Raw genomic sequence first — 26,957 nt, 5'->3', positions numbered from 1 at the left:
GCTGTCTGTGCCTGTATAATTTCCTCCTGATGATTCCAAAGCATACAGCTATTCTTTAGCAACGAATTTCAAGAGACAAACCGAAGGTAATTTGTTTATGTAGTATATTGTACTGATGGCAACCAGGATGACCAGTTCTGATTGTTGGAGGTACTCTTGGAGTAAATATATCCCTATGTCTAATTTCTACTGATCTTGAGTTTTCATATGATTTTTTTAGGGAACAAAAACATGCATAAAGAGCTCAACAAAGCTCAACAAAAGTGTGAAGTCATTGTTCAAAGGTCTGCTGCCAGATTTAAATGTTTTTTGTAGACCAATTTATGTGCAGGCTCTGTTCTTACAGCTGTAAGCCAATCAGGTAATCTGACTTCCTGTCCTCCTTCCTGTCCTCCTTCCTGTCCTCCTTTGAACACCTTGATGGTGTGCAAGAGAGTATGATGGTGTGTGTGTGAGAGAGTATGATAGTGTGTGTGAGAGAGTATGATGGTGTGTGAGAGAGTATGATGGTGTGTGTGAGAGAGTATGATGGTGTGTGTGTGAGAGAGTATGATGGTGTGTGTGTGAGAGAGTATGATGGTGTGAGTGTGAGAGAGTATGATGGTGTGTGTGAGAGAGTATGATGGTGTGTGAGAGAGTATGATGGTGTGTGTGAGAGAGTATGACGGTGTGTGTGAGAGAGTATGACGGTGTGTGTGAGAGTATGACGGTGTGTGTGAGAGAGTATGATAGTGTGTGAGAGTATGATGGTGTGTGTGAGAGAGAGTATGACGGTGTGTGTGAGAGAGAGTATGACGTTGTGTGAGAGAGAGTATGACGGTGTGTGTGTGAGAGAGTATGACGGTGTGTGTGTGAGAGAGTATGACGGTGTGTGTGTGAGAGAGTATGACGGTGTGTGTGAGAGAGTATGATGGTGTGTGTGAGAGGGTATGACGGTGTGTGAGAGAGAGTATGACGGTGTGTGAGAGAGAGTATGACGGTGTGTGTGTGAGAGAGTATGACGGTGTGTGTGAGAGAGTATGATGGTGTGTGTGAGAGAGTATGACGGTGTGTGTGAGAGAGTATGACGGTGTGTGTGAGAGAGTATGATAGTGTGTGAGAGTATGATGGTGTGTGTGTGAGAGAGTATGACGGTGTGTGTGAGAGAGTATGATGGTGTGTGTGAGAGAGTATGATGGTGTGTGTGAGAGTATGACGTGTGTGTGAGAGAGTATGACGGTGTGTGTGAGAGAGTATGACGGTGTGTGTGAGAGAGTATGACGGTGTGTGTGAGAGAGTATGACGGTGTGTGAGAGAGAGTATGACGTCTGTGTGAGAGAGTATGATGGTGTGTGTGAGAGAGTATGATGGTGTGTGTGAGAGAATATGATGGTGTGTGTGTGAGAGAGTATGACGGTGTGTGTGAGAGAGTATGATGGTGTGTGTGAGAGAATTCAACTCAGAATTATGGCCTACACGGCCTCTCATAAAAAACTGCAACATTCATTAATAACAGTAAACACAGAGAGATGGCTTTGATTCATATGAATCGACTCACTTATATTAATAATGTGAATAGAGCATGTCCCACTATACACCTCTCTTAAAGACACACACACACGTCCTATGACAGCAGTCACAGATTTATCTTTACTGTTAGCCCTGATGTTACTTTTTTTTTCTGACTGAACTGGAGAACATTAAACGTGCACGTGTGCGTTGTCAGCAAAACTAATCAAATATGTCTCCTATGTTTGAAACAATGTTGCCAACTCCTCAGTAAGGAAAGTAGCTATTGGCTGTCCTAAAATTTGCTAAATGGCGTCATCGCCTAATTTGCATAATTGTTAGAACATGTTGATATGTCTATATATGATTAACAATAGGTAGCGATAGATAAATTGATCTGTATTCTTCTAAGGTTTTGCATCTGTGATTTATTATACCCCGTTGGATAAGATCCCAGTGAGAAAATTATAGATCACACAGATCTTATCTATAGTTACAAAACATGGAATAAGAAACAAATCATTAGAACTGAACTGACAAGGGAAAAGCAACGTATACAAACAGCTAAGTACAAGCTAACATAATAAATGCTCAACATATTCACTCAATAATGAACTTTATTAGACACTTACTTTTACTGTACCAGCTAAACTGCTAAGAAAGCATAAAACTGAAAAATAACCGAATACATTTTGTGTTGTCGTAATGTTAAGGTCACAGATGGTTATTTAAAAATGATTGGCTTCGCTAGCTGTATCACTGAACGCATGTATAAACCTGGTTAAATACAACGTTAACACATAGCATTAGATAAACAACTGTTATTCAACTGTATGCAATCACGTATAGCTAATCTGAGCACCTTGCATAGTTCTGAAATAGAATACAAAATAAGTCACATAATAACGGCATTACATACACTTAAACTTTACACTTTTAAAGGAATTAAATCTAAAACCACACATTACTAACCGCTAACAGAAATAAATTAGGCAAATGTAGCACAGAATTATAGACGTTCCACTCAATGAGTCAAAAACAGATGTGCACATGCTCGGTAGGTTAAATCGATGGTATTGGGTAAAATAAATCAACAGAACAACAGCAGCACCCGCCGCTCGGTGAGGACAGTAACTGCAGAACCATATGTGCTCTCACGTCAGAGTCTCCAAAAGTCTCCAATAACACCAGAAAAAGTCTCGGGGTCTGAAAACTCGCTATATACAGCACAAATATCCACCTGATAAGTCACCAGAGACCGGCTGTCCAAAGTAGAAGAACGTCCTATTGGTTTCTGTATGTTAAATGAATATACTCGCCCAACGTGGGGCTCGAACCCACGATCCTAGCATTTGGGTTTAATTCATTAAGATCACGGCCAGGGAGGTATTCCAGAAAGCGTGTTAAGTCATTAAACCGGGTAAGATAATTCAGAATGAACAAAAACCTGAGGTTTTCTCATGCTAACCTGGCGTGTCCTTTCCTCCAGTATCCAGTGGATACCGACATACAATGTTTCCGTTCATATAAGCGTTCATATGATTCCCTCAGCACTACATACTGCCTGCAGGACCTGAGTCATATCTGCTCCAGTCGCTGGTTGGCGGCATTAAGCTCAGTCAAGAACTTTTAGGAAATGTATAGTTTAAATGGTTCACACATATAAGAACCTACAAAACCTCTTAGATGTGTATTAAGAAAGTCTGAACATAAGAAATGACTAGACAGCGATGTTTGAAATAGGACTGAGATCTCAGATCATTAAAATAACATGAAACTGCTGCATTTCTGGTGCAATAACAACCAAATTCAGTTTAGGAGCCGCTCATTTCTGCAGATCTTCACTGAAAGTGTGCAGAATCTGAAATGGTTTTTGTGCTGTACACAAATTATGTACAAAGATCTAAAGGGTGTAGATGAACCGGCCGGTTAGATCAGTTGGTTAGAGCGTGGTGCTAATAACGCCAAGGTTGCGGGTTCGATCCCTGTAAGGGCCACACCCACTTTAATGATAATGAGAGAACCTCCCTGAGAACACCTGATCTCAGAAGCTAAGCAGGGTCGGGCCTGGTTAGTACTTGGATGGGAGACCGCCTGGGAATACCAGGTGCTGGAAGCTTTTATCCACACACACCCACCTTCACTCCAAACCTCCTGTTACACACTGACCCAGCGGCTTTTTCTTCATCAAAGCTACACAATGAGACAAAGATCAGCTCATACTTTCATTCTTACTACAGTAAAATGTGAAGATTAAAATGTTGTACAGACATCGTCGCCATCTAGTGCTGCTAGAAATAAAAATAAATAAAAATAAGTGAAATGTTTATTTTGTACTTTGGTTCTATATTATTTGTACAAACACTTGTTTTATACAACTTTAAACCTGTAATAAAAGATGAAGATTTTAAATGTGTCTTTATCTGCTTTAACTAAGCTAAAGTTTTTAACAGGGACAGAATGACAGTTTGTGTAGCAGGGCTGGACACGCCTCACTATTGAAGTGGAAGGTAAACCCACACTCCTGCAAGAATGGAAAACATTCATATAAATGAACAAAACACAGATCTCAAATAACATGAACCTGAAGGTATGAACTTACATTGTAGAAAAGAAAAACAAGCCAGTAGCAGCAGGGTGCACATTAAACCATTTACAGAAGGGTCATTAAGTATATTGAAATAATGTCATGTTTAGTTCTCCAACATGCTTCTCTAACTCTGTTCTTTCTTTCTTACACCTTTTACAATCTGATCATCTGATAATCTGAGTTTGATTCCTGTGTATTACAGTGTTTACAGAGTCCAGATACAATTTCTCTCCAGTGTGAATGCGCTGGTGTAATTTGAGATGACAATGTTGATTAAAACTCTGAGATCCACACTAAGATCACTGATACGGTTTCTCTCCAGTGTGAATGCGCTGGTGTATTAACTCTATCCTGCCACCTTTATACGCCCTGCATAAACTGGCAGATAGATAACTCCTCCACCAATCACCACGCTGTAGAAGATGTTTAGTTCAACTCTGTTTAATGGTAAACTGGAAGTAGTGTAAAACTACAAGTACAAACAACACGTTTATAAACTTCAGCACATCAAGACATGAATATTAAATAATATTTAAGTTTAAAGTCCATGGGTGTGTTCGAAAACCTAGGGAGCTGCCTTGCTGTCTTACTGTCTACATAGGCAGCTGACTTAGTAGAGAGGATTCTAATAAGTCAATGACTTATAAGGCAGGTTATTCGAACGCGCTACTTAGATAGCGATAACATCGGGTTTAGCATTTCGCGTTTAGCATTTAGCATCTCGCCATTAAAACCAATAAACTGAGGTAGCACAGCACGCTAACGTCAATAACATCTCCCTTCATGTACCGATAACGGTTAAATTTCCTGACAAGCCCGAACTTGCAAATAAAAACACTCGGTACAAGTTTATACAAGTTAAAAATCAGTAATATTTTATTTACGTTTGAAAATAACTCCATTCGTTTCTCCGCCCCGTCAGCCACGAATGCTGGGATTGTCTTGATCACTAAGGCAGCGTCCGATGCTCACTCGTTCTTGAGCCAAAATAACATTGAAATAATAAGATGCCTCAGAAGTGAGGATTTTAAGGCATCTAGGATTTCGAACAGCTTCCTTCTCGGGAGCGCGCACAGTATGACGTAAAATGCTGCCTATGTAGACAGCACACTAGCTTTTTCGAACACACCCTAAATGCATATTATTCCAAGTTATGCATTTCAATACTAATGATCCAACATGTGCGAATTCATTTAACTTAATGCATCATGAGCTAACCTGACTCAAGCATGTAATACAAAATCAACTAATACTCTTAATAAACATCAATTAAAATGTCTATTAACAAATAAACATACCCACAATGCATCCAAAGGCATGAAATTAACTTCACGAGGCTCCACTACATTCTCGTGCACGAATCGCTTCACTTAGCGAACCGCTACTATGAATCATCATCAGTTACCAAAGGACTCTTAAACAAACAGTAAACATTTACCACATGAACTGTATTAACAGCACAAACTCTGTTGATTAAAACTCCTCCCACACTGTGAGCACTGATGAGAGCTGCGTCCAGAATCACATACTTACAGTGTATCACAAAAGTGAGTACACCCCTCACATTTCTGCAAATATTTCATTATATCTTTTCATGGGACAACACTATAGACATGAAACTTGGATATAACTTAAGAGTAGTCAGTGTACAGCTTGTATAGCAGTGTAGATTTACTGTCTTCTGAAAATAACTCAACACACAGCCATTAATGTCTAAATAGCTGGCAACATAAGTGAGTACACCCCACAGTGAACATGTCCAAATTGTGCCCAAATGTGTCGTTGTCCCTCCCTGGTGTCATGTGTCAAGGTCCCAGGTGTAAATGGGCTGTTAAATTTGGTGTTTTGGGTACAATTCTCTCATACTGGCCACTGGATATTCAACATGGCACCTCATGGCAAAGAACTCTCTGAGGATGTGAGAAATAGAATTGTTGCTCTCCACAAAGATGGCCTGGGCTATAAGAAGATTGCTAACACCCTGAAACTGAGCTACAGCATGGTGGCCAAGGTCATACAGCGGTTTTCCAGGACAGGTTCCACTCGGAACAGGCTTCGCCAGGGTCGACCAAAGAAGTTGAGTCCACGTGTTCGGCGTCATATCCAGAGGTTGGCTTTAAAAAATAGACACATGAGTGCTGCCAGCATTGCTGCAGAGGTTGAAGACGTGGGAGGTCAGCCTGTCAGTGCTCAGACCATACGCCGCACACTGCATCAACTCGGTCTGCATGGTCGTCATCCCAGAAGGAAGCTGACGCACAAGAAAGCCCGCAAACAGTTTGTTGAAGACAAGCAGTCCAAGAACATGGGTTACTGGAATGCCCTGTGGTCTGACAAGACCAAGATAAACTTGTTTGGCTCAGATGGTGTCCAGCATGTGTGGCGGCGCCCTGGTGAGAAGTACCAAGACAACTGTATCTTGCCTACAGTCAAGCATGGTGGTGGTAGCATCATGGTCTTGGGCTGCATGAGTGTTGCTGGCACTGGGGAGCTGCAGTTCATTGAGGGAAACATGAATTCCAACATGTACTGTGACATTCTGAAACAGAGCATGATCCCCTCCCTTCGAAAACTGGGCCTCATGGCAGTTTTCCAACAGGATAACGACCCCAAACACAACCTCCAAGATGACAACTGCCTTGCTGAGGAAGCTGAAGGTAAAGGTGATGGACTAAACCCAATTGAGCACCTGTGGCGCATCCTCAAGTGGAAGGTGGAGGAGTTCAAGGTGTCTAACATCCACCAGCTCTGTGATGTCATCATGGAGGAGTGGAAGAGGATTCCAGTAGCAACCTGTGCAGCTCTGGTGAATTCCATGCCCAGGAGGGTTAAGGCAGTGCTGGATAATAATGGTGGTCACACAAAATATGGACACTTTGGGCACAATTTGGACATGTTCACTGTGGGGTGTACTCACTTATGTTGCCAGCCATTTAGACATTAATGGCTGTGTGTTGAGTTATTTTCAGAAGACAGTAAATCTACACTGCTATACAAGTTGTACACTGACTACTCTAAGTTATATCCAAGTTTTATTTCTATAGTGTTGTCCCATGAAAAGATATAATGAAATATTTGCAGAAATGTGAGGGGTGTACTCACTTTTGTGATACACTGTACATACTCAATAGTACGCGAGAGCGGTTAGTATGTCTGAATACACAGTATAAATAAAAAGGTACGTGAGAAGTACCCGGATGACCTACTTCTTGGGCAGCCATGTTCGAGTATGCAACCCATAATGTATCCCATAATGCAACTGTAGCTGCGAAGCGGAAGAAAAAACAAGAAATTGGGGAGAAGGAGGAGTCCTCTGTTTACAGAGGTGTAAGTAAGATAAACAAAATAAAAATTTAATTATTGTGTACAACCCTAAATAACGTTATGATTAGCGCAAAAAAGACGATAAATATCCAAAAATTTGGCAAGTGGGACTTGTCTGTAACTATGGTGGTCTGTAACCATGGCGATATTACGTCATCACGTCATCACTTGACGCTGGTAAGATGGCAGACGTAGTACGTAGGGGTGTTGTTACTTCTGTACTGAAAGCGGTGCGTACTTCCTCCAATCTAGTACAGACTCTGTTAGTATCTGATTCCGGATGCAGATAATGTTTCTCTCCAGTGTGAATGCGCTTGTGTCTTTTGAGATTACTGTGTTGATTAAAACTTTTTCCACACTGTGAACACTGATGTGGTTTAACTCCAGTGTGAATGCACTGGTGTTTTTTCAGATCAATCTTTGTATTAAAATGCTTTCCACACTGTGAGCACTGATATGGTTTATCTCCAGTGTGAATGTGCTGGTGTTTTTTCAGATTACTCCGTTGATTAAAACTCTTCGCACACTGTGAGCACTGATATGGTTTCTCTCCAGTGTGAATGCGCTGGTGTATTTTGAGATGACTCTGTATATTAAAACTCTTTCCACACTGTGAGCACTGATACGGTTTCTCTCCAGTGTGAATGCGCTGGTGTGTTTTGAGATTACAGTGTCGATTAAAACTCTTTCCACACTGTGTGCACTGATATGGTTTAACTCCAGTGTGAATGCGCTGGTGTATTTTCAGATCACTCTTTGTATTAAAACTCTTTTCACACTGTGAGCACTGATATGGTTTATTTCCAGTGTGAGTGCGCTGGTGTATTTTGAGATTAGTCTGTTCATTAAAAGTCTTCGCACACTGTGAGCACTGATACGGTTTCTCTCCAGTGTGAATGCGCTGGTGTCTTTTGAGAGATTCCTGTCTGTTAAAACTCTTCTCACACTTTGAGCACTGATACGGTTTCTCTCCAGTGTGAATGCGCTGGTGTTTTTTCAGATCACTTTTTATATTAAAACTCTTTCCACACTGTGAGCACTGATACGGTTTCTCTCCAGTGTGAATGCGCTGGTGTATTTTGAGAGCACTCAGTGTATTAAAACTCTTTTCACACTGTGAGCACTGATACGGTTTCTCTCCAGTGTAAATGCGCTGGTGTATTTTGAGCTCACTCTGTCTATTAAAACTCTTTCCACACTGTGAGCACTGATATGGTTTATCTCCAGTGTGAATGCGCTGGTGTATTTTGAGATAACTCTGTATATTAAAACTCTTTCCACACTGTGAGCACTGATATGGCTTCTCTCCAGTGTGAATGCGCTGGTGAGTTTTGAGAGCACTCCGGGTCCTGAAGCTCTTCCCACACTGTGAGCACTGATACGGTTTCTCTCCTGTGTGAATGCGCTGGTGTATTTTGAGATGACTCAGGCACCTGAAGCTCTTCCCACACTGTGAGCAGACGTTTCTTTCTTCCTGTGTGGGACTGAGAGAGGTGTTAATGCTGACAGTACCAGAGGACGTTTGCTGATTACTGGAGCTTCTGGTGGGCGTCAGATCCTCATGTTCAGTCTTAATCTTCACCAGAGTCTCATATTTATCATGGTTGCAGCTCTTGATGTGATTGTGGAGCTGATTTTGGGTTGTAGAGGAACGTGGACACGAGGAGCAGCAGAAATCCTTGTTCAGTTCTGAAGCAGAAAATAATAAATACATTTATAACATTATAAATAATCAAATACATTTATAACATTATAAATAATCAAATACATTTATAACATTATAAATAATAAATACAGTTAGTAATTGTTAAACTGAGATCTGATGCTAAAGTCCTGTAACGTGATTCATCCTGCATTCATCATTTCCTGCTCACACTGATCTGCATGAGCACAATACAAGCTTTCACTGTATGATGCTTCATCCCAGGTTCCTCTGATTCTATTCAATCCAAATCTTATTTTACTCAAGATAAAAAATATCTTACTGAGTTCATCTTTATCTTCAGGTTCTTCCTTCTTCACAGGCTTCATCTGGAAACCTCCACACTGTTGGTCCTCTGGGGTGAGGTGTTCATCAGAGGTGACGTGTTCCACAGGGATTAAAGATCCTTCACCTGAAATTCATCAATATGTGAAGAAGAAACTCAACAACTGGAGGAAACTGAAGGTTGTGGGTTTAGTTACCACAAATAAATACTACTTAGATTTAATCCAGACTGGAAGTATCAGCACTTCTACACAGGACAGTACGGTACAGTACAGGTTCTAATCCCACTATCTACATTTTCTTATTAGTTCTAATGATTAGTGACTCCAATACTAACAACATTGTACTGTACCATACTGTACTGTACCATACTGTACTGTACCATACTGTACTGTACCACCCTGTACTGTACCATACTGTACTGTACCACCCTGTACTGTACCATACTGTACTGTACCACACTGTACTGTACCATACTGTACTGTACCACACTGTACTGTACCACACTGTACTGTACCACACTGTACTGTACCGTACTGTACCACACCGTACTGTACCACACCGTACTGTACCGTACCACACTTTACTGTACCACACTGTACCGTACTGTACCACACTGTACTGTACCACACTGTACTGTACCATACTGTACTGTACCATACTGAACTGTACCATACTGTACTGTACCATACTGTACTGTACCACACTGTACTGTACCACACTGTACTGTACCACACCGCACTGTACCACACTGTACTGTACCACACTGTACTGTACCATACTGAACTGTACTGTACCATACTGAACTGTACCACACTGTACTGTACCATACTGTACTGTACCATACTGTACTGTACCACACTGTACTGTACCGTACCACACTGTACTGTACCTCACTGTACTGTACCATACTGTACTGTACCACACTGTACTGTACCATACTGTACTGTACCACACTGTACTGTACCTCACTGTACTGTACCATACTGTACTGCACCACACTGTACTGTACTGTACCATACTGTACTGTACCACACTGTACTGTACCTCACTGTACTGTATCATACTGTACTGTACCTCACTGTACTGTGCCTCACTGTACTGTACCTCACTGTACTGTACCATACTGTACCATACTGTGCTGTACCTCACTGTACTGCACCATACTATACTGTACCACACTGTACTGTACCACACTGTACTGTACCTCACTGTACTGTACCATACTGTGCTGTACCATACTGTACTGTACCACACTGTACTGTACCATACTCTACTGTACCATACTGTACTGTACCATACTGTACTGTACCACACTGTACTGTACCATACTGTACTGTACCACACTGTACTGTACCTCACTGTACTGTATCATACTGTACTGTACCTCACTGTACTGTACCTCACTGTACTGTACCATACTGTGCTGTACCTCACTGTGCTGTACCTCACTGTACTGTACCACACTGTACTGTACCATACTGTACTGTACCATACTGTGCTGTACCATACTGTGCTGTACCTCACTGTACTGTACCACACTGTACTGTACCATACTCTACTGTACCACACTGTCTGGTGGAAACATGGCAAATTGCTCCACATTTACTTACAGAAGTGACTTCCATCTTCTTCCTCCTCCTTTTTTATTAGTTTCTCTTGGAATCCTTCATTTTGTAGATCTATGGGGGTGACGTGTCCCTCTTCTGCTGACTGCATTATTAAAAGATCTGACAGACACAGACAGACAGACAGATAGACAAATGTACTTTATTCCCTATTAAAGAGAAATCCAGGAATATTCTTTCAGACTGTTTTAACTGTTTATTTTTAATGCTGTGAGGCTGTAAACAGAGTGAAAATGTTGAAACTATTGTGGGACTGAGCAGCATCAGACAGAAAAGACTTCTAATAGAACTTTTTGGGTTGGTTTCACAGACAGGGATTAAGCCTAGTCCTAGACTACACAGCATTTTGAATTGAGATTCTCTATTTAAAGCAACATGTAGTCCTGGACTATAAGCCTTAATCCCTGTCTGGGAAACAAGCCTTTGAGTTTGGTGGAAGTGGTTTTGTGGCCCAAAGTGAAATGATGAAGTCTGATGTTCTTTACATCTAGTTTCTCATCCACTCCCAATAACAGTGCTGTACTAATACTTTTAACTTTTACTATAAACCTGTAAACAACCTGTAAACAAAGCTACAAGAACTCGCTGTTTCTATCAAACATTACAAACTGTAAACAAAGCTGAAAATGTGACGCGTTTATATCAAAATGTGAGATTTAATAATGAATAAACTCTGAATCCGTTACAATCCACTGATTCATCGGTTCAATGAATCGGTTCATCAGTACTGAATCATGTGTGATGCTAACAGTTAGCGGAGCAGCTAATAGTTTGTTTGTTTAAATAAAACTGGAGTTAAAGTTCCTCAAATCCTCACAGTGATGTTTTATTATGAACTCTAGTTTTATTATTAATTAGAATGTGGTTATAATTAAATATAAGGGTTATAATTAAATAGATATGTTACTTACAGATGAGGCTCTACAGTACAAACACAGCAGCTTCTTGTTCTTCTTATGATGTTTAATGGCGGTTGGCAGAACAACTTAAGACGCACCAGCGTCACCAACTGGACTGGAGTTGAACAGCAGCTTAGCAGTAAAACATCTCCATTAGCCCTGTATCTCTCAGCTACAGTGTTGGGGGGAACGCGGTACAGTCACGTGATTACTTTTTATCTCTAACGAAGTAATGTAACGCGTTACAGTTACATATTTGTAATGACATTACAGTTACTGTGATGAGAGATGAGTCGTTCCCGAACGAACCGATTCTATTGAACGACTCTTTGAAATAAACTAAAGGAACCGAGTCGCTCTTCCCAGGAAAAAATTTACTGTGGAGTTTTACAGTAAAACTGTTAAGTTTACAGTTGAACCATAATAGTTCATAGTTCTACTGTCATTTTTACAGTTTGACCATAAGTGCTACTGTGAACTCTCATGTTACCATCACGTTCATGGCCACCTCTTTCAGTGTTTAATAATATAGTCTGTGAAGTTTACAGTTCAACTGTAAACATGATATTGTTGAATTGTGAAATTCAGTCAACTTACAGTTTAAAGTTCAACTAGGAATGGTTCATAGTCACCACTTCTAATGTTTGATGTTTACAGTAATTTACAGTTTAACTATGATGGGTAAATGACAAGATACAAATATCAAGACAATAATAATGTATATAATATTTATGTATTATTTAAAGTAGGTATGTGAATGGAGTGTATGAGAATAAGTAAATTTTTACACTTTTTATAATTCTAAGTGTACAGATAATGTAAATGCTTTTAATATTTCCAACAAGACAATTCACCTTTAATGTCTTATTTATACACGTCTTAATTAAAAGTGAACGTTAACCTGCAATTAAGTTGCTCCTAAAATAGTGAAGGTCCAGCATTTTCTTTGGAATGATGGGTGATATGTGTGCTTTAAATTATTGCTGTGAAACTGAGGCAGTTGATCAAAGTTTATATGATTTATTCAGAAAATGTCTTTTAACCCACATTTCAGTTTTTTCCCTACTCTTATAAGACTTGGGCACCACCTAAGCCCAAGCCCAGTGACCCCACCACATAAGCCCCCCAACAACCCAGGGAAAACCCTGCACTTGTGCCACTGTGTTTAAGTTATTGTAGCATTCTATTAACTACAGATTTTAAATATGAAATTAAAAACAGCATTTTTATTCCAGGAAAATGGCCACATGTCAAGGAGGGCTGCTGAGGTTGAGAGTCTCAGTGTCCAACAGAGAAGATACGGATATTGTAGATAACAGTATCTGCCTACAGTCACATCAGCACATAAGGATGGGTTTCCCATATTCTTGTTCATGATAGTAGCAACAAGTTTGATATTCAGTACATTGCTTTACAACCACACCCACAGAATGTTACTGTTTTCGTAGATAACTCAGATAACTACATATTCTAAATCATTTCATTCTAGGACTATGATGTAAAAGAGAAAATTACAAGGAGGCCTGGAACTGGGAAACTTAAAGTAAGTGCTAGTTGATTTTTGAAGAATAGATTGTGTTTAAAATATATTTGTGTTAAAATATGTAAAACAACTCACTTCTTTACAGTTTTGGTGCTGACAATATCTATTCATCCATCCATTCATCCACCTTTGTGTCCGCCTGCCCATCTATATACAGTGTATCACAAAAGTGAGTACACCCCTCACATTTCTGCAAATATTTTATTATATCTTTTCATGGGACAACACTATAGAAATAAAACTTGGATATAACTTAGAGTAGTCAGTGTACAACTTGTATAGCAGTGTAGATTTACTGTCTTCTGAAAATAACTCAACACACAGCCATTAATGTCTAAATGGCTGGCAACATAAGTGAGTACACCCCACAGTGAACATGTCCAAATTGTGCCCAAAGTGTCAATATTTTGTGTGACCACCATTATTATCCAGCACTGCCTTAACCCTCCTGGGCATGGAATTCACCAGAGCTGCACAGGTTGCTACTGGAATCCTCTTCCACTCCTCCATGATGACATCACGGAGCTGGTGGATGTTAGACACCTTGAACTCCTCCACCTTCAACTTGAGGATGTCCCACAGGTGCTCAATTGGGTTTAGTCCATCACCTTTACCTTCAGCTTCCTCATCAAGGCAGTTGTCATCTTGGAGGTTGTGTTTGGGGTCGTTATCCTGTTGGAAAACTGCCATGAGGCCCAGTTTTCGAAGGGAGGGGATCATGCTCTGTTTCAGAAGGTCACAGTACATGTTGGAATTCATGTTTCCCTCAATGAACTGCAGCTCCCCAGTGCCAGCAACACTCATGCAGCCCAAGACCATGATGCTACCACCACCATGCTTGACTGTAGGCAAGATACAGTTGTCTTGGTACTTCTCACCAGGGTGCCGCCACACATGCTGGACACCATCTGAGCCAAACAAGTTTATCTTGGTCTCGTCAGACCACAGGGCATTCCAGTAATCCATGTTCTTGGACTGCTTGTCTTTAGCAAACTGTTTGCGGGCTTTCTTGTGCGTCAGCTTCCTTCTGGGATGACGACCATGCAGACCGAGTTGATGCAGTGTGCGGCGTATGGTCTGAGCACTGACGGGCTGACCTCCCACGTCTTCAACCTCTGCAGCAATGCTGGCAGCACTCATGTGTCTATTTTTTAAAGCCAACCTCTGGATATGACGCCGAACACGTGGACTCAACTTCTTTGGTCGACCCTGGCGAAGCCTGTTCCGAGTGGAACCTGTCCTGGAAAACTGCTGTATGACCTTGGCCACCATGCTGTAGCTCAGTTTCAGGGTGTTAGCAATCTTCTTATAGCCCAGGCCATCTTTGTGGAGAGCAACAATTCTATTTCTCACATCCTCAGAGAGTTCTTTGCCATGAGGTGCCATGTTGAATACCCAGTGGCCAGTATGAGAGAATTGTACCCAAAACACCAAATTTAACAGCCCTGCTCCCCATTTACACCTGGGACCTTGACACAGGACACCAGGGAGGGACAACGACACATTTGGGCACAATTTGGACATGTTCACTGTGGGGTGTACTCACTTATGTTGCCAGCCATTTAGACATTAATGGCTGTGTGTTGAGTTATTTTCAGAAGACAGTAAATCTACACTGCTATACAAGCTGTACACTGACTACTCTAAGTTATATCCAAGTTTCATGTCTATAGTGTCGTCCCATGAAAAGATATAATGAAATATTTGCAGAAATGTGAGGGGTGTACTCACTTTTGTGATACACTGTATGCTTAAAGCCCTGACTGTTTTCAGCTTCTGTTGGGTGTGTTACTACGGGGTAAATGCTAAACTGTGTACTGATCGCATAGCTGCTGATTAATTGTTTGGTTCTTTTTCAGTCTACACTGTAAAAATTTTTATCAGCTTTAACTCAAAAACTTCAGTTAAAAAGCTGCCTTAAAGTTTCAAGTAGAATCAAATTATAATTACTATTTACTTCAACTCATTACTTTAAGTCTAGTTTTGCTTTGGATTCCGGTCTTCAGGTTGATATGACTATGTAATGCTTGTTGTTTCAACTTAGAAATGAAAGTTTAAAATACAGATGACAAAACATTATGAGTTTTGTTCACTTGTCCTAATCATTGGCTTCAACCTACATATTTAAGTTAAAATCAGTCTTGACATTAGTTTTTAAGTTAAGATAATGTAAAATTATTTAGAGTTTTAAATTGTGAATTATAGTTATAACAACAAACACAATTTCTGAGGTAACAACTCACTTTTATTTTTTTTGGATGAACAGTTGAATTCAACACCACATTTCAGTGTAATTAGATGTTAACAAAGAAAGTACAAAAATAAATTATTAAAAGTGACATGTTAAAACAAACCAAAACATTAGGAAATTTAATTAAATATGATAAATTTAATAAAATATGAAACACATTTCAGCAAGAGCAACTCACTACATAATAATGCATGCATACACCGATCAGCCATAACATTAAAACCACCTCCTTGTTTCTACACTCACTGTCCATGTTATCAGCTCCACTTACCATATAGAAGCATGTTGTAGTTCTACAATTACTGACTGTAGTCTGTTTCTCTGCATGCTTTGTTAGCCCCCTTTCACCCTGTTCTTCAATGGTCAGGACCCCCACAGAGCAGGTATTAATTATTTAGGTGGTGGATCATTCTCAGCACTGCAGTGACACTGACATGGTGGTGGTGTGTTAGTGTGTGTTGTGCTGGTATGAGTGGATCAGACCCAGCAGCGCTGCTGGAGTTTTTAAATACCGTGTCCACTCACTGTCCACTCTATTAGACACTCCTACCTAGTTGGTCCACCTTGTAGATGTAAAGTCAGAGACGATCGCTCATCTATTGCTGCTGTTTGAGTCGGTCATCTTCTAGACCCTCATCAGTGGTCACAGGACGCTGCACACGGGGCGCTGTTGGCTGGATATTTTTGGTTGGTGGACTATTCTCAGTCCAGCAGTGACAGTGAGGTGTTTAAAAACTCCAGCAGCACTGCTGTGTCAGATCCTCTCATAAATAACCTAAATAATACCTGCTCTGTGGGGGTCCTGATCATTGAATAACAGCATGAAAGGGGGGGTAACAAAGTATGCAGAGAGACAAATGCACTACAGTCAGTAATTGTAGAACTACAAAGTGCTTCTATATGGTAAGTGGAGCTGATAAAATAGTGAGTGTAAAAACAAGGAGGTAGTTTTAATGTTATGGCTGATCGGTGTATGTGTATGAGAGAAAGTTTGAGTGCAGAAGCTTTACTTAAATGCAACAAAATATTGAACACAATTTAATCCACATGAGAATCTAAAGGGTGAAACATTAGATTTAAAAGAGCACTCCACAAAGGGGTAATTCACAGTTTCTCTATTTCTCAAGTGTCTTTTTAAATGAATCACATATTGTTTGATGTTGCTTGGAGTAGAAAAAGTACAAAGCTCACAGCAAAGTTTAGCGACTAGATTGGTTCCTTTTCTGTGTTTCTTCACATGTTGTGCAAATTCCACATGGGACTGGAGAACTGTTAGAAACTTCAATTAATTCAAACAAAACCTGTAAAACAGAAAATTCATAATCAGAACACATATAGGATACCGTGATTAAGTCATATGAACTACAAACATAATGAAATAAGTAAACTGCACACATCAAACCATTATAGGAATAGTTCAGCGAGTTCACCCAGATCAGTCAAGACATGTTTGGAGTCCAAATTGTTTTTCTTTAGTTAAAACTGGAGCTGCTAGGCTAAGATTGTTAAACAATAGGAATCAATTGTCACCCACACTTTTAAAAAGATGGTTCTTGACAGGTTCTTTAGTAAAGACATTAGTTGTATATAGAACCATGAACACTCAAAGAACCATGTGCATGCCTAAATGGCTCTTTGTATGATGAAAAGGTTCTTCAGACTGATGCAGAATGTGTTGTGTATGGTTAGCACCAAAAAGTGTTCTGCTATTGTTGCGATCTCAAGCTTATAACAATAGAAGAACCCTTTTGGTGCTATAGAACCATACACAACACATTCTCATCAATCTGAAGCACAATTTGAGCATGCAAAAAACTATTTAATCATGCAAATGGTTGTTTGAGTTTTCATGGCTGTATATAGAATCAATGTATTTACTAAAGAACCCATAAAGAAATCTTTTTAAGAGTATTATCTCTGTAAAAATAAACAGAACATGTCCAGGTCTTAATTTATATCCTCAAACTATAAACTTTACAGTTAAACTGAAAACTGCAGCCTGCCATTTTAAACAGCAGGTGTAAGGGAAAGTTTATTCATTTTTATAATTCAGATAAACTGATACTGTGTAATAAACCATGTTGACCATATATTAAGACCTGGATGTAGAATTTAAACTCCAAACAAGTCATAAATGATCGATTACATCTGTAGTGTGTGACATATTTGGATTTTGAGTTATTATTATTTGCTTTAAACTCACATTGGTATATATGTGTGCATTTGGGCAACTGGCTTGAATAAAAAGTGCGGGAAGGCAGCTAGAGTTTAGTGTAAGCTAACGGTTTGGTTTAACTAGCTGTCTCGGTTTGCCAACTTATTTCCAAGCTAGCTAACATCTTCTACGAAAACTACGCAAAACTGATAGAAGCGGCATCCTGTAAAGAATATACTAACATGAGAGGAATTTATGGCATGTATTTTTTACAAGACACCTGATGAACCAAACACATAAGATTTTAAAATCGATGAACCCATTTCAACCCATCGGTCACAATTGTGACCGAATTTTTTTTTATTAATTATAAGCCTCTAAAAATGTTACTGGGGAATTTCCCAATACCCTATAAGGAAATATTGAAATATTACAATGTTTCAATTAAATGTGGGCAGTATCAATTTTTTTGAGTAAATTGTCACATGACCAGAGCTGTTTACTTCCTGGTTGCATCTTGAGAAGAGGATGGCTGCCTCAAAGCTCCCAAATAAAAGGTTAGTAAAGTATGTTAAAATAAACATAGAAAAAAAACATTTTGTACACATGCTCTCTAAGTTGTTTAGTTATAATATATACATTTGTAATTTGTCAAATGTCTTTGGTGTGTTTGCAGAATGAGTAAACATGTAAACGGTCACAATTGTGACCGGTGGGATAGAATGTTATATCTAGATGCACACATACTTAATATACAAACAAAATTCTTGTTGCATCTTACCTACATTTTTTTTTTATTTTAGGTTGACTTTAAGTGAAGTCCTTGACATGTTGGATATAGATGATGGCCCAGAAAAGGCATGCAACATTGCAATCATACCTCAAAATGAGAAAGATGCTATTATAAGTGATTGTGATAGTGATGGGTCAGATATGGACTACCAGGGAGAAATGGGCCATTTGCCAGCCAGAATTTTAAATGCACACGCTGAACTGTTGAAGACAGATGATGACGGGAATAAAATCGACTGTGAACTCACCCTCCACCCCACCCCAACCAGCCCCCCATTGCAATATGTCACCTTTGAAAATGGAGAGTACAGGGCCTCTACAAGACGTTCCAGGCAACCACAAGAGCCAACCTCTTCTTCACCACTGTCTACTGTTGGGCCCAGATCTTCTAGCCACCCAATAGATAAAACCAAAGAGCCTCCAACATTCTCATGTGAGAAGACTGGCCAGTCTGAGAGACCTCCAAGATATCCTAGACGCCAGAAAAACAAGTCTAAAGACACTCCAAGGTCCTCTGAATTCCAGAATGGACAGTCTGAGGAACCTTCAAGGTCCTCTAGCCACCAGAGAAGCAAGTCCAATACATCTTCAAGGCCCTCTAACAGCCAGAATTGTGGATCTGGGTAACCTTCTGGCAGGTCTTCTAGCCACCAGAAGGGTCAGCCCGAAGGGGTATGGGCACAGCCTGAGGTTGTAAAAAATAAAGACAGAGTGTTCAAACGATCAAAGAGGCCGACCACTGTTAGCTTTCCTGAATACAAAGTATACAGCCCCAATGCTGCTGAATGTGTCAAACAGAGCTGTCCTGATCCAATGGATCTTTTCCTCCTAATGTATCCACCTGCCCTAAGAGAGATCAATGTTGAAATGTCCAACCTCTACTCTACCCAGACCAAGGCCAGGCCACTGAATATGAATATGGAAGAGCTCCTTACATTCTATGGGATCTTACTGGCATCCGGATACAGCACAGTTCCAAGAAGGCGTATGCACTGGTCGCTTGACGATGATGTACACAATGAATGCATTTCAAATGCAATGCGGAGGAATCGATTTGACGAGATCATGGCCTCACTACATTTTGTTGACAACACCAAGATCACAGAGGACCCATTTTTCAAAGTCAGGCCCATCTTCACTGAGCTCAACACATCATACAAAGTCATGCCATATCCAGAATGGCTGGCTGTGGATGAAAGCATGATACGATATTATGGCCGTCATGGATGCAAGCAGTTTATCAGAGGCAAACCAATCCGTTTTGGTTATAAAATCTGGAGCCTTGCCTCACATAAGGGGTACATGCATCATATGGAGCCATATGGGGGACGCTTCACACTCCTCCCACAGACCAAATTAGGCCAGGGGCCGACTGTCGTTCTCGGTCTTGCAGAGCAAGGTGAAGTGCCACAAGGTTGTAAATTCTATCATGACAACCTCTTTACTTCCCTTTCACTTCTGGATGAGATGACAAAGAGGGGATATGGTAGCTGTGGGACAACAAGGGACAACCGTCTTTTTGATGTTCCCTTCACTCCAAAGAATGAATTCAACAAGTTACCCCGAGGAACCACTCAAGTTCTAACAGAAGGAGAGAAGCTGCTGGTCCGCTGGAAGGACAACAATGTTGTCACTATGGCAACAAACATGGAGCAGACCTATACTGAGTCCACTGTCAAACGATGGAACAAAGAGCGACATGCTTTTGACCAAGTCCGACAACCACAATGCATCAAGCAATACAATGAGCATATGGGAGGTGTTGATCTTCATGACCAGCAGGCCTCAAGATACAGCATCACAATCAGGTCCAAGAAGTGGTGGTGGCCCATCTTTGCATGGTCTCTCAACAGTGCACTTGTGAATAGCCATTACTTTTACAGAGATGTTATGGGAGGGACCATTGATCTGCTCACCTTCACACGAGTAGTGGCACAATCTCTCATACAAAGGTTTGGCACAAAGCCTCTGAACCACGGAAGGAGATCTCTACTGGCCAGTACTGTGCAAGATCAAGCAAGATATGACCAAGTCTCTCACTGGCCAATCAACACAGGGAATCGGTTCTTCAGATGTCGTCTTTGTGATAAACGCACCACCTATGCATGTGAGAAATGCAACAGTCCACTGCACATTGAGTGCTTTAAGGCATACCATATAAAGTAGAAAATATGGTAAAGTGAATATAAAGGAATGAAAGGACCAACAAATGAATATAGGAGTACAAGAGACATTTTTTTTTGTTGTTGTTCGTTTTGTTGATCAACAGAATCAAGCACTTTGTTCTGGTGCCTACCTCGTTACTGTATACCTGCCTATAATCTAAATACATTTATTTTTTGTTAAATTAGGTCTGTTCCTAATGGTATACACAACAGTTTACATCATTCCTGAAGTTTTGAATGAAGTACTTGAATGTAATGTGTATTTTGTTGCGAATGTTGTACTAAAATGTTATACCAACATTAAAATATTTGCACTAAAGCACAATTTAAAATGTTTACAAATAAATGGTTCAATACATGTTACACTAAAGTGATGCTGTTGAAATTTGTATTTGATATAAACAAACAATGTTAACATATTTTGATCATATTTTGCCATTGGTCTTAGTGTTCCTATGGTGTGGAAAGTCCCAAGTTCCTGATCAAGTATTCTGTTTCAGTGATTGCTGTCAGAAGGCCCTTATTTCAACAAAAAACAATTTGTGTAACCTTTCATTGAGAATACGCATATCATCCCACCGGTCACAATTGTGACCGGTAATAAAACACACTTTTTCATATACTTTTCTCATTTTTTTGGAGGAAATAATTATTGATTATTTCAAAGGGTTGCTAATAACACATGATTTGCATATTTGCATGTCTGGGAAAAATTTGGGCATAAATGGGTTAATGCACCCACTCACCTCACTAAGACTGTCCGTAACGGTCGTTTTTCCTCCGCCTGGTTGTAGCTAGTAACGTTCAACATTCCGCCCTCAAAATGTATCCCTCCGCCTCCTGGTGTAGTTCCTGTTATTAGCTGGTGTCTGCAGATGCCCGTTAGGTGTTTCGTTTAGAATTCTCTAGTTTAAATTATTACTACGTCTGGAATATCTGTAATATTAGTATATTACCGAAAAAGACCATAATATTGCTAAATTAATTGATCAAAACAAAGGGCTCCTCCTATGACACATTAATACGGTTACACACTGTTAGAGAGCAAAACTCACAAAGTTAAGTTCATTTGACTCCTTCAGATTTTCATTTCATTGAACTAATTAAAAAACTTAAGTTGAAACACTGAAAACTCGTAAAATCTAGTTGAAATTACAAAAATGATTTTCATAAGTTAAAGTAAATGAAAGAAAGAAGTTATCTTGACTTATTGCTCAGATAATTTTTTACAGTGTACTAGTGAATCAGATGGGCCATGCCGATCCATCTTAAGGCAGTCAGAGCTGCTAAAATAATAAAATAAAAATAAAGATCTGTCTGCGTCAGTGCATTAGTGCAGATGAAGGTAAGTCATGTTTTTCAGCAATAAATATTTTTTGCACCATAAGAATTAATGGTGAAATCACAAAGTTTATATATCTCGTCATATATTGGGCACTCAAACAACAGATTATATTTTAAAAAATGAAATACACGGTACTTTGTCTCTCACTTTAACTTCTTATTAAGATCAATCAATCTTTTGAACATGTATAAATATATGTCTGCATTTATATATAATACACTCACCAAGTATATGCCTTATTGTCCACCATCATTTACAAATAAATTCTTTAAAAATCCTACAATGTGATTTCCTGGATTTTTTTTCTCATTTTGTCTCTCATAGTTGAAGTGTACCTATGATGAAAATTACAGACCTCTCTCATCTTTCTAAGTAGGAGAACTTGCACAATCAGTGGCTGACTAGGATCCTGGATTTCTTCACTGAGAGACCTCAGTCCGTCCGGATCGGTAAGAACACCTCCAGCACCACCACACAGAGCACCGGCGCTCCCCAAGGCTGTGTGCTCAGTCCACTGCTGTTTACTCTGCTTACGCACGACTGTACAGCAATGCACAGCTCGAATTCCATCGTTAAGTTTGCAGACGACACAACTGTGGTGGGACTCATCAGCAACAACGATGAGTCAGCGTACAGAGACTCATCGTACAACATCTAACGGACTGGTGCCAAGTCAACAACCTGTCTCTGAATATGGATAAAACCAAAGAGATGGTCATTGACTTTAGAAAGACACTAAGGGACCACTCCCCACTGCACATCGACGGCTCATCTGTTGAGATCGTCAAGAGCACCAAATTTCTCGGTGTTCATCTGGAGGAGAATCTCACCTGGACCCTTAACACCAGTTCCATCACCAAGAAAGCCCAGCAGCGTCTCTACTTTTTGAGAAGACTGAGGAAAGCTCATCTGCCACCCCCCATTCTCACCACGTTCTACAGAGGAACAATCGAGAGCATCCTGAGCGGCTGCATCACTGTCTGGTTCGGAAATTGTACTGCGTCGGACCGCAAGACTCTCCAGCGAGTAGTGAGGACAGCTGAAAAGATCATCGGGGTCGCTCTTTCATCTCTCACGGACATTTTTAACACCCGCTGCATCCGCAAAGCTCTCAGCATTGTGGACGATCCAACACATCCATCACATGGACTTTTTACTTTGCTCCCGTCTGGGAGACGATACCGCAGCATCCGGACTAACACAACCAGACTGTGTAACAGTTTTATCCCTCAAGCAATCAGACTCCTAAACTCAGTACTGTAACAATTTCCTCCGGAAATTTTCTGCTGCCACACACTGATCTGTATTGACTATGTTACTTGCATTTTTGACTATGTTACTTGTATTTTTGCACACCTCCTGGAAATGCACAATAATTTCTGCACCTTACTTGTATTTTGCACCTTATTTACTTTTTAGGCACCTTATCTGCATTGCCAATTTTACGCTGCTAATGTACAACACGTCACTACCTCATGAACCATTGTACCATCTATTCACCATCATGTACTAACACTTGTCTTTAGTCCTGTCTTCTAATTACTTGTTTAGATTAGGGATAATTAGGAATATCTTTTGTAGTTATTTATTATAGGATTTTTTGTATTATTGTTGTATTTGCACTGTTTTGTATTGTCTTGCACTTTTTGTACCGTGTTACACCGTGATCCTAGAGGAACGCTGTTTCGTTTCAATATGTACTTGTATGTAGCTGAAATGACAATAAAACCTCTCTGACTCTGACTCTGACTCTCTGACTAAATACTTTTTGGCCCCACTGTATATTATATTATATTATATTATATTATTATATTATATTATTATATTATATTATAAGTACAATTATTATTGTACATTTAACATTACAATATAAAATGCCACGTTGGTAAATTTGTTATCAGTTTACCATTTAGAAGGAATCCTTACCAGTTGTTTTTGTGCTTGTGTTTGAAATTATACTGTTGCTTAATAAATGGCAAAGAGCCAAAGATACAATTTTAAGTTGTGAGATCTATACATTGTATTGTATAATTGATGTCAAAGTACAGTAATTACAGTCAAAGTAAACTGTGAAGTTCAAAGTAAAACTGTTTACAGTGGAACTGTTAAATGTCACAGTAAAATAATCAGGTTTACAGTTTTACTATGAGATTGTTTATAGTAGAACTGTGAAATAATTCAAGTCAAACTGTGAAAGTTCATAGTCGAACTGTCAAATAGATTACTATGAAATTTCACAGTAGAACCATGAAGTGGCCAAATTACCATCAATTTATAGTACAACTGTAAAATAATTCACAGTTTTACTATGAAATTTCACAGTAAATTTTTTCCTGGGTGCCGACTGCGCTACTCAAACAGCGGAGTAATAAACAGGTTGTAATGCTGATAAACCTGCGCACACACGGCGTCACCAAGATTAAAAGTGAACCCCACTTAAAATAATAACTAAACACTTTCTAATTCCCACGGTAGCAGCAGTTTCCTTATGTTTCATACATGTCACCCTGTCTCAGTCTGATCTGCAGCATTTCTCTCCCACTGATAAAAATACGGAACAAAGCACATTCCGTAACAGTTAAATTGCAACTACGAGTGCAACGGTACAAGTACAAGTAGGTTTGATGTTGACTTTTTTTTTTTTTTTTTTTTTTTTACTCAGTATAACGAAAGTTATTTAAAATGTAGCAAATTACAAATCTTAATACAAAACATACTTAAGTAAGTTTCGAAACTAGGGATTGAATCAATGGTGCGAATGTCAGGAGGAAGAGAGTTCCAGAGATGTGGGGCAGAGTAGCTAAAAGCTCTAGCTCCCATATGAGGTAGACCAAAAAGGAGAGAGTAACAATAATCAATTCGAGATGTGACCAGGGCATGAACAAGAACATCAGCACTTCTAGGAGAAAGGAATGGACGTAGATGATTTATGTTACGTAAATGGAAATAAGCAGATCATGTGATATTGTTAATATGTACATGAAATGAAAGATTGTGAGTGGAAGAAGAGACGACTGAGTTCTTCCTCATCACTGAGAATTTGTTAGATTTAGAGAGAGGAGATTTTCTACCTATAAGAAGAATTTCAGTTTTATCAGCATTTAATTTGAGAAAATTGTAAGAGAACCATGTTCTTAATTCTATTAGACAATGAGAGAGAGATGGAGGAGGAAGAGTAGCAGTGGGCACAGTGGACAGGTATAGCTCAGTGTCGTCCGCATAACAATAAAATTGAATGTTGTATTTCCTAAAGATACGTCCAATGGGAAGCAGGTAAATTATAAACAGTAGAGGCCCCAAGACAGAGCCCTGAGGGACACCACTAGTAACAGGAGTTACTGTGAACATACTGTACACGTCTAGAAATGTATGCAGAAAACCAATCAAGCACAGCAGCACTAAAACCAATATATGCTAGCCGATCCAATACCTTTTTTTTTTATTCACTTCCACTATTAACTGATTCACTTACATCAGACTCTAAACCTCCTGGTTCTACCCACCATTCACTCCACTATAGATAATCACATTATTTCCCAGTAATAGTTTAACCTAAAGATTTATACTTTTATTATTACTATACTTATTAATGTTTACTGTGTAATTAATTACCTATTAATTACACAGTATAATTCATTCATTGCTAATCATTTCTTCCCAACACTCACTCACTATATTTTTTATATTTTAGCTTGTTTGGTACAATCTGATGAGTCACACTTGTGTCTAAGTGCTAATAAATGAGCAAAGCAGCTCCAACACTGTGAGCATCCTTTCTGTAAAATGTGAATGTGCTGGTGTTTTTGAGATTACTCTGTATATTAAAACTTTTCCCACACTGTGAGCACTCATACTGTTTCTCTCCAGTGTGAATGCGCTGGTGTATTTTGAGATTACTCTGTCCATTAAAACTCTTTCCACACTGTGAGCACTGATATGCTTTCTCTCCAGTGTGAATGTGATTGTGTGTTTTGAGAGCACTCTGTCTATTAAAACCCTTTCCACACTGTGAGCACTGATACGGTTTCTCTCCCGTGTGAATGTGCTGGTGTCTTTTCAGATCACTCTGTCCATTAAAACTCTTTCCACACTGTGAGCACTGATATGGTTTCTCTCCAGTGTGAATGTGCTGGTGTCTTTTCAAAGCACTCTGTCGATTAAAACTCTTTCCACACTGTGAGCACTGATATAGTCTCTCTCCAGTGTGAATGCACTTGTGTGTTTTGAGATAACTCTGTTGATTAAAACTCTTTCCACACTGTGAGCACTGATATGGTTTCTCTCCAGTGTGAATGCGCTGGTGTATTTTGAGAGCACTCTGTCGATTAAAACTCTTTCCACACTGTGAGCACTGATATGGTCTCTCTCCAGTGTGAATGCGCTGGGGTATTTTGAGAGCACTCTGTCGATTAAAACTCTTTCCACACTGTGAGCACTGATATGGTCTCTCTCCAGTGTGAATGCACTTGTGTGTTTTGAGATAACTCTGTTGATTAAAACTCTTTCCACACTGTGAGCACTGATATGGTTTCTCTTCAGTGTGAATGCGCTGGTGTATTTTGAGATTACACTGTTTATTAAAACTCTTTCCAGACTGTGAGCACTGATATGGTTTCTCTCTAGTGTGAATGTGCTGGTGTCTTTTCAGAGCACTCTGTCCATTAAAACTCTGTCCACACTGTGAGCACTGATACGGTTTCTCTCCAGTGTGAATGCGCTGGTGCATTTTGAGATGACACTGGTACCTGAAGCTCTTCCCACACTGTGAGCAGACGTTTTCTTCTTCCTGT

The 26,957-nt window shown here is 39.7% G+C and overlaps 1 protein-coding gene across 1 annotated transcript; it reads right to left on the bottom strand.

Annotated features, from left to right (window-relative positions):
• Window positions 1-340: 340 nt before the first annotated feature.
• Window positions 341-26,680, bottom strand: LOC134326162 (zinc finger protein 271-like; the record flags this gene model as incomplete). The annotated part of the gene is made up of 3 exons (XM_063008362.1): window positions 341-416; window positions 8,182-8,868; window positions 26,022-26,680. Coding segments are annotated over 3 exons (1,422 nt in total), but the record flags the coding sequence as incomplete, so codon positions are not given.
• Window positions 26,681-26,957: the final 277 nt, after the last annotated feature.

This window comes from Trichomycterus rosablanca, chromosome 14 (genome assembly GCF_030014385.1).
Source record: "Trichomycterus rosablanca isolate fTriRos1 chromosome 14, fTriRos1.hap1, whole genome shotgun sequence".
Taxonomy (NCBI): domain Eukaryota; kingdom Metazoa; phylum Chordata; class Actinopteri; order Siluriformes; family Trichomycteridae; genus Trichomycterus; species Trichomycterus rosablanca.
The sequence above is the reverse complement of the archived record's forward strand: the minus strand, read 5'-3'. Positions and strand labels throughout refer to the sequence as shown.